The sequence below is a fragment of the Pelophylax lessonae genome, assembly GCF_965119305.1.
Source record: "Pelophylax lessonae genome assembly, chromosome: 5".
NCBI lineage: Eukaryota > Metazoa > Chordata > Amphibia > Anura > Ranidae > Pelophylax > Pelophylax lessonae.
The window spans coordinates 450,087,295-450,100,133 of record NC_138772.1 but is presented as its reverse complement, the minus strand read 5'-3'; the positions used below and the strand labels follow the sequence as shown (position 1 = coordinate 450,100,133).

Sequence of the window (12,839 nt, the reverse complement as noted above, 5' to 3'; positions counted from 1 at the left end):
CCCACAAGTTGGGTTGGCTTGATGGGCACTTCTTACGTACCATATGGTCAAGCTGCTCCCACAACAGCTCAATAGGGTTGAGATCTGGTGACTGGGCTGGCCACTCCATTACTGACAGAATACCAGTTGACTGCTTCTTCCCTAAATAGTTCTTGCATAGTTTAGAAGTGTGCTTTGGGTCATTGTCCTGTTGTAGGAGGAAATTGGCTCCAATCAAGCACTGTCCACAGCGTGTATGGCATGGCGTTGCAAAATGGAGTGATAGCCTTCCTTATTCAAAATCCCTTTTACCTTGTACAAATCTCCCACTTTATCAGCACCAAAGCAGCCCCAGACCATCACATTACCTCCACCATGCTTGACAGGTGGCGTCAGGCACTCCTCCAGCATCTGTTCACTTGTTCTGTGCCTCACAGATTTTCTTCTGTGTGATCAGAACACCTCAAACTTAGATTCGTCTGTCCATAACACTTTTTTCCAATCTTCCTCTGTCCAATGTCTGTGTTCTTTTGCCCATCTTAATCATTTCCTTTTATTGACCAGTCTCAGATATGGCTTTTTCTTTGCCACTCTGCCTAGAAAACCAGCATCGCAGAGTCGCCTCTTCACTGTGGATGTTGAGACTGGCATTTTGCGGGTACCATGTAATGAAGCTGCCAGTTGAGGACCTGTGAGGTGTCTATTTCTCAAAACTAGGGACTCTAATGTACTTGTCCTCTTGCATAGTTGTGCACCGGGGCCTCCAATTTCTCTTTCTATTCTGGATAGAGCCCGTTTGTTCTCTGAAGGGAGTAGTACACACCGTTGTAGGAAATCTTCAGTGTCTTGGCAATTTCTCGCATGGGATAGCCTTCATTTCTCAGAACAAGAATAGACTGTTGAGTTTCAGAAGAAAGTTTTCTTTTTCTGGCCATTTTGAGAGTATAATCAAACCCACAAATACTCACGATCCAGACTCAACTAGCTCAAAGGAAGGCCAGTTTTTTAGCTTCTCTAATCAGCACAACAGTTTTCAACTGTGCGAACATAATTGCACAAGGGGTTTGTTATCATCAATGAGGTTTTTAACACGATTAGCTAACACAATGTACCATTAGAGCACAGGAGTAATGGTTGCTGCAAATGGGCCTCTGTACACCAATGTAGATATTCCATTAAAAATCAGCCATTTCCAGCTAGAATAGTCATTTACCACATTAATGTCTAGACTGTATTTCTGATTAATTTAATGTTATCTTCATTGAATAAAACAGTGCTTTTCTTTCAAAAATAAGGTCATTTCTAAGTGACCCCAAACTTTTTAATGGTATAATATAGAAAAACAATACAAGTGTTTTTAAAGCACTCAACCCCCACATGCACTCACGTATAAATGTAAATAATGTACCGCATATTGAGTATTGCCACGCATGTCAAAGAGAAATAATTTTAGGGCCATTACAGTTAAGAGATAAGTTCGCCTTTTAACAGAAAATAATGAATGCATATTTTTTTGGCAGGTAAAAAATGTGCATTTACTATTATTTGCTTTGGGAGCCTGTAAAGCATTGCACCAGATCGCAGGTACAATGCAGGACTCCTACAGACCTGTCCATGTATCTGTGTGCACGTACCTCATACGGGGAGGTAGATACTCACTGACAGGAAGAATGAATGAACAATCACTACGCTCAACAGCGCCATTGTAGTTCATTGAAAACTAAAAGTCGACAGCCACAAAGACTGTTGGGACTTGTAGTTTCCCATTTACAGAGCACTGTGAATGATTTTTGCGGGTGGGCGGAGCCCTGCATGGCCATGTTATTTTCAAAGAGTGACAGTGGGCACCCGGAGAAGCGGCCATTGGGGGAGGGGGGGGGGGCTGGGGAGAGGGGAAATGGCTGCAGCTGGTTGGAATGTGTAACATGTTTCAAAAGGGGAACTCATCCTTTGAACTCTAAACTGATGAGCAATGAAGGATTTTTAAGGCATCATCTATGAACAATTTTGGGTACTTTACTTTTTGACTGTATCACAGGTGGTTTTAAGGCATATCAAATTTGTTATCTATTTACTTGACTCAACCTCGTATTTCATATTTAAAAAAAAAATGGGTATCATATTGTGCTTGTGTGCACTAAAATTAGAAAAAATATATATTTTTTTATTTAGAATATAAATGCCAATCGTTTGACATAAAAAAAATTGCAGCTGTCACTATTTTATTCTCCAGGGTCTCTGCTTTCAGACAATATTTGTGATGTATGGGGGGGGGGGTTTAGGTACTTTTCAGGCCCATCCTGTAAATTTCAAAACATGTTCAAAAAATTGAAATGGGGCCAGTGTCGATGGGCTTTGGGCTGTGTTAATGAGCGTGCATTTGACGTAAGTTTGAAATGCTTCTGAAATAATGCAGAATTTATTGACAGGTGCGGTTGGCCTACATTTGACATATTTCAGATCTATGTACATAAAAGGTGTCCACCTTTCTGATCTCAGAATGTTGTATGGTATGCTTTACATGTTTGTTTAGTTTTGCATAATTCATTTTGCACACTTGCATCTTATAAGCTACTGTTTAACAGCTTCCCTAGCACGCTAGTGAGGGACAGGCTAGTACCAGTTGTATTTGGTGCCATTCATCGTGCGTAAATACCTGTTGTAACATTCTCATCTCATTGTGCAATATACTAGACATTTGACATCTTAGCTGCTAGTAAGATCCTGTGTTTCAGTCTCACACCCTTCTACTCAGCTGTGCAATAAATTTCGAGTAACCTGCTGACGTGAATGAATGCGAACAAGGTAATCCTTTTGACAAGCGATATTTACTAATAAATATGAGCGATGGTCACGTGCATAGAGATGTATAACTGGCACTGAATACCTGGGTGGTTGTGTGCGCACCCTGAACTGGCTGAATAAAATATGCAGTTAAGTCATTGAAACTTTGACATCATTGAAGATGTAACGTCAGGTTAAAACATGTGAACCAGGATGGGAAAATATGCATTTCTTTTTTTTTTTTTTTTGGGTCAGACCAGATTGCGTCAGTTATTCTTTAACACAAGCAATTATTTCAGGACTCAGGCACACGGACGGTAAAAGACACAAATGAGTTTTCACATAAAAATTTCCAGTAATGTTATGCACCCGGAGAGATGCAGGTGGCACATACAGCTGGCCATAGAAGTTCCACATTTGACAATGTCTCATGAACGTATGCATGTAAACACCAATGCAAGAAAGCATCAGCGCTACCAAAATACAAGTGTGTACCATCATTCACTTCAACGGCCAGGTGTACATGCCACCCATGGGCAAGATTTTTATGTTAAAGCTCAATTGTGCCTCTTACGGTGTGCGTACCTGATTAATCATTTCCTGAGATAAAAAAAATTCAGGGGCTGTGATTGCTAATCTCCCCTCTGACCTACCAGTTTCATTACTTCTGAGCAATTGTGGTCCACAGATCAACCGATGGTATGGAAGATAATCTATCCACGGAATATGTGAATGAAATAAAACAAAATCTAGTGCTCTCTGTATATCTCTCTATTTAGTTAAAAAAGGAAAAGCACTTACACGTGAAACACTTGGAAGAGATTATCTTCCATACCATCGATTGATCTGTGGACTACTGTTGTTCCCCATTATATGGGAAGGTTTATTCAGACCGTTTGTTCAAAACTATTAGGTGAGTGGCTGCTGATGTCTCTGGTGGACGAGCTGGATTCATATCGGCACTTGCAAGCTTTGGCTTAGATGCACATCCTCATCACAGTGGCACATATCCTGCTTATTATGAAATATTTATTTACTTTTTAGATATAGAATATTAATAGTTTTATTTGCGCTGCTCTCCCATTACAAGCCAGATATGTTTTCTGCTAGTATGTGGCAGTTCAGATGGATTTCATAGAAATAAAGGGTCCTGCAAGCTACTATGAATAGTTAAGGATATAAAACTGCAGGCTCTAATCACCATCTCATATAGAAGTGCTATGCAAACACTAAACGACAATTATGCTGCTCTTCAACAAAAACTGAAAGATAAACAAATAATAAAAATAAAAGTGTAATTAAAGTTAGACCTTTACATTAAGGTTGTCTGCAATCTAGTGTTGCACTGAAATTTTGGCAACCGAAATTTTCGGCCGAAAATGGGCCTATCCCATTTTGGCCGAAAACGGGTCAAAGATGCAGAAAATTAATGTCCGCCGCTAGGAAGGGGGGGGCGCAGGTGAAGTGTATAAGAACTAACACAATGGGCGGACGAGTGGCCGCTATTAGCTGTAACTAAGTGAGAGACCCGCTTGACAGGGAAGTAAAGGGCTCACTTCGTTACAGCTGTTAGCGGCCGCCCGGTATGTTAGTTCATATATACAGTATAGTCACGTAGTAGTGACATAACTGAGAGGCGGGCCGCCGGCCAGAGGCGGGATTTTGAAAGCAGGACCCAAGAGGGTGACATTGGGGAGCCGGAGTGCGGTAGGAAACTAGCACATTGTTAATCCCATGGGGGGTTAATTTCCAGTGGTATTTGTATTATGCAGCATGAGGGGGTTAATGTATTGCCACTGGTCACTGATGCATTAGTGACCGACCAGTGGCAGTTAATTAACCCCTTTGTGCTGCATTAGTGCAATTAGTATCAGTGTCAGTGCAACCAGTGTTAATTAACATTGACACTGGTGCCTCTAATACAGCACAAAGGGGTTAAATAACTGCCAGTCGGTCGGTCACTAATGCATCAGTGACCAGTGGCAATACATTAACCCCCCTCATGCTGCTTAATGCAAATACCATTGGCAATTAAATTACCACTTGCCAACCCGTCACAGTACATATACTGCGACAGGGTGGCAGCTACAGGTGTATGGGGCTGCCTGTTTCTGGCGCATGCCCCTGTTCTATCTATTTTAAAATCATTTGGGGGAAAAAAGTAATTTTAGGTTTCGGTTTTCGGCCAAGAGCATCCTGAATTTTCGTTTTTTTTTTTTTTTCGGTCCAGAATATTAATTTCGGTGCATCCCTACTGCAATCTCAATTGATAAAATTTCATAAAAACATCATGCTTAACCAGTGCTAAATAAATCCATGCGGTGATCAATTAAAATAAAATTAGAATAGAAATAAAAATTAGTCCAAAACAGTGTAGTTCTTTATAACTGTGAAAAATATCCCAGTCAGCAGTCATCATCTTTAATCGTAAATGCTCAATCCTTCTCACTTTGTGTTCCAATATACCAAATCCGTGTATCGCCACAAATGTGCTCCCCCTTCAGTTAAACCCTCTCACCTTCAGCAATGCGACCTTGCAATTAAGCTTGGTCGGAATACACCTTTTAGCCTCTTCTGGGATTGAGCAGAAGTTGCCAATAAGCTGTCAATGATTGCTCTTTTCACGTCACCCCACTCCACTTGTTGATATCCAGGTACTCCTCTGCTGCTACTTCCAGCAAAGTCTCCTCTTTACTTTGGGTGGAAGTAGCAGCAGAGGAGTACCTGGATATCAACGAGCGGAGTGGGGTGACGTGAAAAGAGCAATCAGACATTGCTGGAAGTAGAGAGGAGACTTTGCTGGAAGTGGCAGCAGAGGAGTACCTGGATATCAACAATTGGAGAGCAATCATTGACAGCTTATTGGCAACTTCTTTTCAAGCCCAGAAGAGGCTAAAAGGTGTATTCTGACCAAGCTTAATTGCAAGGTCGCATTGCTGAAGTTGAGAGTTAAACTGAAGGGGGGAGCACGTTTGTGGTGATACCCGGATTTGTTATATTGGAACACCCACAAAGGGAGAAGGATTGAGCATTTTTGAATACAGTAGAGAAGAAGACTGGTGACTGGGATATTTTTTTACAGTTATTATAGACTACACAGTTTTTATATATTTTTATTTCAATTCCAAGTTTATTTTAATTGATCACCGCATGTATTTATTTACCACTGGTTGGACATGATATTTTTATGATTTACATCCATTGGGATTGCAGTCAACCTTAATGCAAAGGTCTAACTTTAACTTTTGGTTGAAGCGCAGCATCATTTTAATTTGGTATTCAGATGGATTTCATACCATTTGTGTACCTGAACTTGAAGAGTTACTAAAACCACAACAGTTAAAGTAAAGTCCCATATGAGCAGTAAAGCATGCTTAGTATACTCCTGATAGAACAGAGCCCTAGGAGGCACTGCACATGCTCTGTTTGGTGTGTATTGCTAGAGAGTTTTTTTTTTTTTTTGCGAGATGGTGCATGTGATTAGCACAGGGCCAATCAGAACTGTCTAGACAGAAAGCCAGGGGTCATGCGGCCTCATAGGACAGTCAAGGGAGAATGAAAACTCCCCCCTACAAGCTTTAACCAGTGCTCGGCCAGACACTTGATAGAAGTCACCAGACTGCTATATATTGCTGATGAGAAAGGGTATTTAGCAGTTTATATTTACTAAAATAATTGCATTTCCATGTTCTGTGTACTGCAGGAGACCAGATATAGTGAATGCAGGGTCCTGGGTAGTAACACTTTAAAAGTACTTTAGGTACTCTTAAAAACCTAGATAAACTAAATGGTAAGTTAATGTGAGCAGGATTGTTGAGTCCCTTCATTTGTTTCTGAATGGTGGTATTACTGAATTCTCTGTGCTGTCCAAATGCTGCAGCTGGTACAGATGGGTTTTTTCACAATGTGCTGCTTGCTTTCTGCATGGGAGTAACTCACATGGTAATGAATAAAAGGTAAGAACTAAAGCTAAATAAAAAAACATTCAGGAAAGGCAGCCCTAAGCTGACTGAAGGAAGTTTTACATGGGAGTCCAACCTGCTCAGTACTGTCTTGCAACCTAACAAAGTGATAGGCACTGCAACAGCTTTGGGTTCCCTAATTCAGAGACTACACTGCTGATCCCTCAGAAGTAACAGGCATACAGGTGTTCCACTTTCATAGAAAATCCAGTATGAATGCTCCATAGATCCCAAAGCAGGGGCCTCCCGCTATTGATATCACTTGCCTCTACAGCTTTTATATATTTTGTATGGCTTTGATAAGAGCAACACGGTCACATGGGCCTCTTTGTTCTTTCCATGTTTTTATACAGAAAAGCAGGCATTGGGTGATATGGGGAGCCAAGAAAGGCTCTTTTCTGGAATCATTTGAAAGTGTATCTCTGGAGATTGTTGCATTTTCAATTATGTTAGTTGAGAAGGTTTAGAACCTCTGGGAGGTCTTAGTTCTGTGTACAGTAAACCCCCCTCCATTGGGGGGGGTTACGTTCCGGACCCAGCCGTCTTTAAACACACTTTTAAAACAATAGAAACTCATTTAAACACATAAAAGATACTAAGAGACATAGCAAGAGCTATGGAAAACACAAAAATATTTCATTTTTAATGATTTATATAGTAAAATAACATTACAAAAAAACCCGCAATATACCGGGACCGCAAAAACTGAACCGCGATGGAGCGGGGGTTTACTGTATTACCTCATCAGGGATATTTCCCTGCTCCCTGTTCCCAGAGAAGATACAAGAGGAAATCCGAAGAATTCCTTCCTTTGACCAAACAAGTGTACCCATGGGATCATGTTTCTTTTACCCTTGTTAATGTGACAGCCGCAAGCTTTTGCATTTCTCATTTCTCTTCAGGCTATAATGTTCACTAGTACAAAAAGACAAAAGGGTAAATCTCCTTGATGGGAATTAAGGGGTTGATTTACTAAAACTAGAGAGTGGAAAATGTGATGCAGCTGTAAATGGTAGCCAATCGGCTACTAACTTCAGCTTGCTGCAGCTCCGGGTATCCATCCAGACACGGAGCTGCAGTTCGGCCCTGGCCCTCTCTCTCTCCTGCTTGACTAACTGAGTTTGATTGACAGCAGCAGGAACCAATGGTGCCACTGCTGCATCTCAACCAATCAGAAGAGAGAGTCCTGGACAGCTGAAGCACTCGTGGACATCGCTAGATGGAGAGGGTGCTAAGGGAATTTCTAGGGGGGCTGCTGCACACAGAAGGCTTTTTATCTTAATGCATAAATGCATTAGGATAAAAAAAAAAAACCTTCTGACTTAACAACCCATTTAAGCCTCGCCAAAAACCTGGAAGCTGATTGGTTTCTGTGCAGAGCTATACCAGAGTTTGCACGCTCAAGTTTTAGTAAAGCAACCCCTTAGACAGTACTAGAAACTAAATAGAGGTTCTGAGCTTTCTCTATTCAATATTCAAAACTAGAAGAAAAAACATTTTAGGTAGGAGTTCCACTTTAAAGTAGAACTATAGGTAAATGTTTTTTTCCATTTTGGATAGAGTAAGGGACGGAGGGTTATAACCCTTGTCAGATTTTTTTTTTTTTGTCCCATTGCAGAGATTTCCCTTCAGTGAGAGGAAATCCCTGCCAAATAAAGGCATTTTTTTGGGAACCCCCAAGTCATTAGAACTAGTTTCCCCATTGGAAAATGTCCCCTCTATTACTTTTCTGGGGACAAGCCAAAATGTGGGACTATTTACTTTCACTTTCAATGATAATGGTAAACAGGACAAATAGAGATGGTGAGTCTCCCTAATGGGGGCACAGACAGCAATAAAAACTGATAAGCGTTCTAATTAGGGATGCGCCGAAAATGGGTTAAAAATGCCGAAATTAATGGCCGCCGAATAAGGAGGAGGGCGCAGGGCAGGTTTGAAAAGACGCGCCTCTGGCCGGCCGCCCGCCTTTCATTGATGTCCCTACTACTGGATCTGCATGAATGAACTGACACTCCGGGCGGGAGGGCGGGGGGGAGCGGCCGCTAATAACTGTAACTATGTGAGCCTTCACTTCCCTGTCAGCGGACGATCTGCATGAATGAACTGAAGTGACACACCGGGCGGGGGAGCGGCCGCTAATAACTATAACTATGTGAGAGCTTCACTTCCCTGTCAGGCATGTATCTCATCTGACAGGGAAGTGAAACGCTCACATAGTTATAGTTATTAGCGGCCGTTCCTCCCGCCCGGTGTGTCAATTCATGCATGAACATCGTCTGCTAACAGGGAAGGGAAGTGAAGGCTCGCATAGTTACAGTTATTAGCGGCCGCTTGAAGGTGTGTCACTTCATTCATGCACAGATCGTAGTAGTAGTAGTGACATCACCGGGAGGCGGGCCGCCGGCCAGAGGCACGTCTTTTGAATGAAGGAGTCAGGACACCGGAGGAGCTGAGTGAGTAGGAGAGGGACGCTGAGGCGGCGGGGGGGGGGGGGGGGGGTGGAGGGGGTCTCAGGCGAGCTTGGTATTAGTAATATGCAGCATGATAGGGTTAATGTATTGTCACTGCTGGTCACTGATGCATTAGTGACCGACCAGTGACAGTTAATGAACCCCTTTGTGCTGCATTAGTGCAACCAGTATCAGTGCAACCAGTATCAGTGCAACCAGTGTTAATTAACGCTGATACTGGTTGCACTAATGCAGCACAAAGGGGTTAATTAACTGCCACTGGTTGGTCACTAATGCATCAGTGACCAGCAGTGACAATACATTAACCCCCTCATGCTGCATAATACAAATACCATTGGTAATTAAATTAACCACTTGCCAACCCGTCACAGTACATATACTGTGACAGGGTGGCAGCGGCAGGTGTACGTCGCTGCCTGTTTTTGGTGTATGCCCCTCTTCTATCTAATTAAAATTATTTTGGGGAAAAAGTCATTTTCGGTTTCGGTTTTTGGTCAAGGGCATCCTGCATTTTCGGTTTCGGCCCAAAATTTTCATTTCGGTGCATCCCTAGTTCTAATCCACCTCCACTCTATCCAAAACAAAAAAAAAAGAAGTTTTGCCTGTAGTTATACTTTAAGTAGACAAGGTAGGTAATGTAACCACCCAAACTATAAAGATACTTATAATTTTTGAATGAATTTTGAATGAACTCTCCTTTGAGTAATTATTAGGTTTGGAAACCTCCAGCTAGTTGACTGTAGTAAATATTTGCATTACAGTTAAATTACACCTACCTTTATTTGACACCAAATATCTTGTCTTTTCAGGCAGCATAACTCCAACAGTTGAGCTGAATGGTCTGGCCATGAAGAGAGGTGAGCCTGCCATTTATCGGCCTTTAGATCCTAAACCACTTCCAAACCATCGTACCAACTACAATTATCGGGGCATGTACAATCAGAGGTACGAACTGCTTTATGATCTTTCTATTTTTTAACCCTATATCTACTTGACTGAAACCCCCCTCTTCAGTGGTGGTATCATGAATTTGTAAGAGAAAATAGATTTCTGAAATGTCTGCTTTATAACCATCTTTCTTCACATGTCATTACATAGTATGAATGTTTATGCTGTTGTTTTATACATTTTAGTCATTCCTGGTCGAATTTACCAGAATTTCTAATTAAAGCAATATCAAACCTCTATTATAAAAATGCCAATTTATAGAGTTATGTAATAAAATGTAAAAGCCGTTGAAGGAGCAACTGATGGTCCTCGTTCACATGGGGGATTGCATCCATGCCTTGGGCAGGGCCTTGTTCACAGGCACAGGTGTTCAGTCCTATTCATGACTGTTGAGACGGAGCTGCTGCACAGACACAGCTGCTGTGTGCCAATAAGGCATCGTGTGTGCGTGGGTGTGTGTCCCTGAAATCCTCTTGGGTGTGTAGACAACAATGGGACTTCCGGCATTGGGGTGCATGCAACACCTATGCATCCTCATGCTGGTTTAAACCTGGCCCTGCTCGGGGTGCACATGTGATTGCCCCACATGAACGAAGCTATACATAGAATCAGCTTCCATTTGAATTTAGCGCTATCTACAATGCACCACTACTGTAGTTCTGTATTTGACACATTTGGCTAGTTGTACAAAAAAACGATTCATCCATCCACACAAATGAGGTGAATGGAGGAATCCCCCTCGGGAACATTGTATTCTGACAGTGGCACCCAACACTGTCAAAATACGTCAACCAGTTTATGTGGCTGAAACATTTCCAACATGTTCCTTCAACAGGTGTCAATCAAACTTTTAACTTCTGTCAAGCATAAAAGACAACGCTCTCATTGAATTTTGTCTGGTCCCTGCTGAACTGCCCAAATTTCGATCAGTGTATGGTCAGCATAAGAGGCACTCTTCATCTCACGTAAATGTAAAGGTGTTATTATCCCTCCTACCACCCCACTGTATGGGGACCCTTCACTGAACACCCATATACCAAGACATTTCTCTACGGATGACCAGTGTTTGTGTCTGTTCCTTTTCTGGATATTTTTCATTCTAATTTTGTGATTGTTACTGAAAATTTTATAATGGCATATAAAGCCGGAGGTTTTATAAATGATCCAGTTTCGTGTCACATATTCTTGCTATGCCATCTTTATTACCGTGGTTAAGATTATATCCATGACTTGGTAATCTTACCAATGTACCATGACCTGTAGATAAAATTTAGTAGGGGTACTCTGAGACTTTTTTAAATTATTTCAAGGGTTCCTTTGAGGTAAAAAGGTTGATAAAGGGTTTCATGAGAATACAGTGCTAAGGCAGTTGTTATATTACACACACCCTGTGACTGACAGCCTCTTCGCTGTTCCTGTGTAAAAGGTGGTGGTGGGGGGAGAAGAGTGTCCCTCCCCTCCAATCAACATTCATTGAACTTTGCAGAGTGTAATTTTAGCTCCCTGCCCCCTGGTTTCTAAAAAGCCCAGACAGCTGTTTAAATTGGATGTAAAAAAGAGAGTGCTGCAGATAAACAGGTACAACCTATATAAGAGGATTTGTTTCATGTCTGTGTATCACCTGAGGCCAGTCACTTCACTGAGTATATGTAAGGGTTTACACCCACTTTAAAGGAAAGCTGATTCAATGCATCCTTTTTCCTGCTGAACAGAGCTGTGACAGTTCTTTTTTCAATGGCTGGAAAGCACCAGAGCCCACAGAACTAGAATAAAGTGTGTCTATTCCTGCATTCCACTGATTATATTGCTGCTATAGCACTGTCTTATTTTAATATTAACATGTTAACAATACAGGATTTTTGAGATGTGATACTCTAGCTATTCCACCCTCCCATTTCCTGCATAAACTTTTTATGTAACATCCGGGGGAGGAATGAAGGAGAATAGTAGTGTGTGAAGGATAAGAGTAGAGTTTGCTTTGGGGCTAATAACACCATATCCAAGGTGGTGGCGCCCAATGGCAGTCTTGAGGCTTTTTGGATGTCTACACAAGGGAGGCTTTTATAGGTAAAGATCATGTTTAAATATGTTACATTCACATACGATCTTATGGGAAGAATGCTGTTCAAATGAAAGGTCTAGCAACAGGGTCCCTTTAACATAATGGGTGCCCTTTGTACCAGCCACAGCTTCATAAAAGTCCATGGAAAAAATCAAAAGAAATGCCTGCTAGCCACAACATTTGGGATATAATCTGATAAAGCATTATTGTACATAATCTAAACAAGAGGGTGTATTAGATCAAATGACCCAAAGCACCTGGCGGTGCTGATCAATCACAAATAATGATCAACATTACTATGACCTATAAATGGTTTAAAGGCCTCAAATCAAAATGTAAATAAATGCAGTAAATGGGACTAAATAAATAAGAAAAGAAAATATATATAAAAAAAATTATATATAAAAAAACACAATGCTCCATATATTCAGTCCATTGAATGTGAGATGATTCTGAAGTGCACCATGTGAGGAAATTCCTATAGACTGTATTTAATAGTCCTTCACCACACCACATGCAGCCTCTCCCAATGGTCCCGCATTTACCAGCAATCAATTGGTTAAAGGCATATCATTTCCATCAGATGTTAATGGGACCTCACTGACCACCCCAAACTGGATAATCTCAGGCAGT

At 41.4% G+C, this 12,839-nt stretch overlaps 1 protein-coding gene across 4 annotated transcripts in view; it reads left to right on the top strand.

The window, feature by feature from the left end:
• STAU2 (staufen double-stranded RNA binding protein 2) overlaps nt 1-12,839 on the top strand; it is a 559,013-nt gene that overhangs the window by 92,530 nt on the left and 453,644 nt on the right. For all 4 annotated transcript variants that reach the window (XM_082259761.1, XM_082259759.1, XM_082259760.1 and 1 more), the window contains one exon: nt 10,006-10,141. In XM_082259761.1, the coding sequence (XP_082115887.1) occupies nt 10,006-10,141 (136 nt within the window). The remainder of the gene's footprint in view (nt 1-10,005; nt 10,142-12,839) is intronic.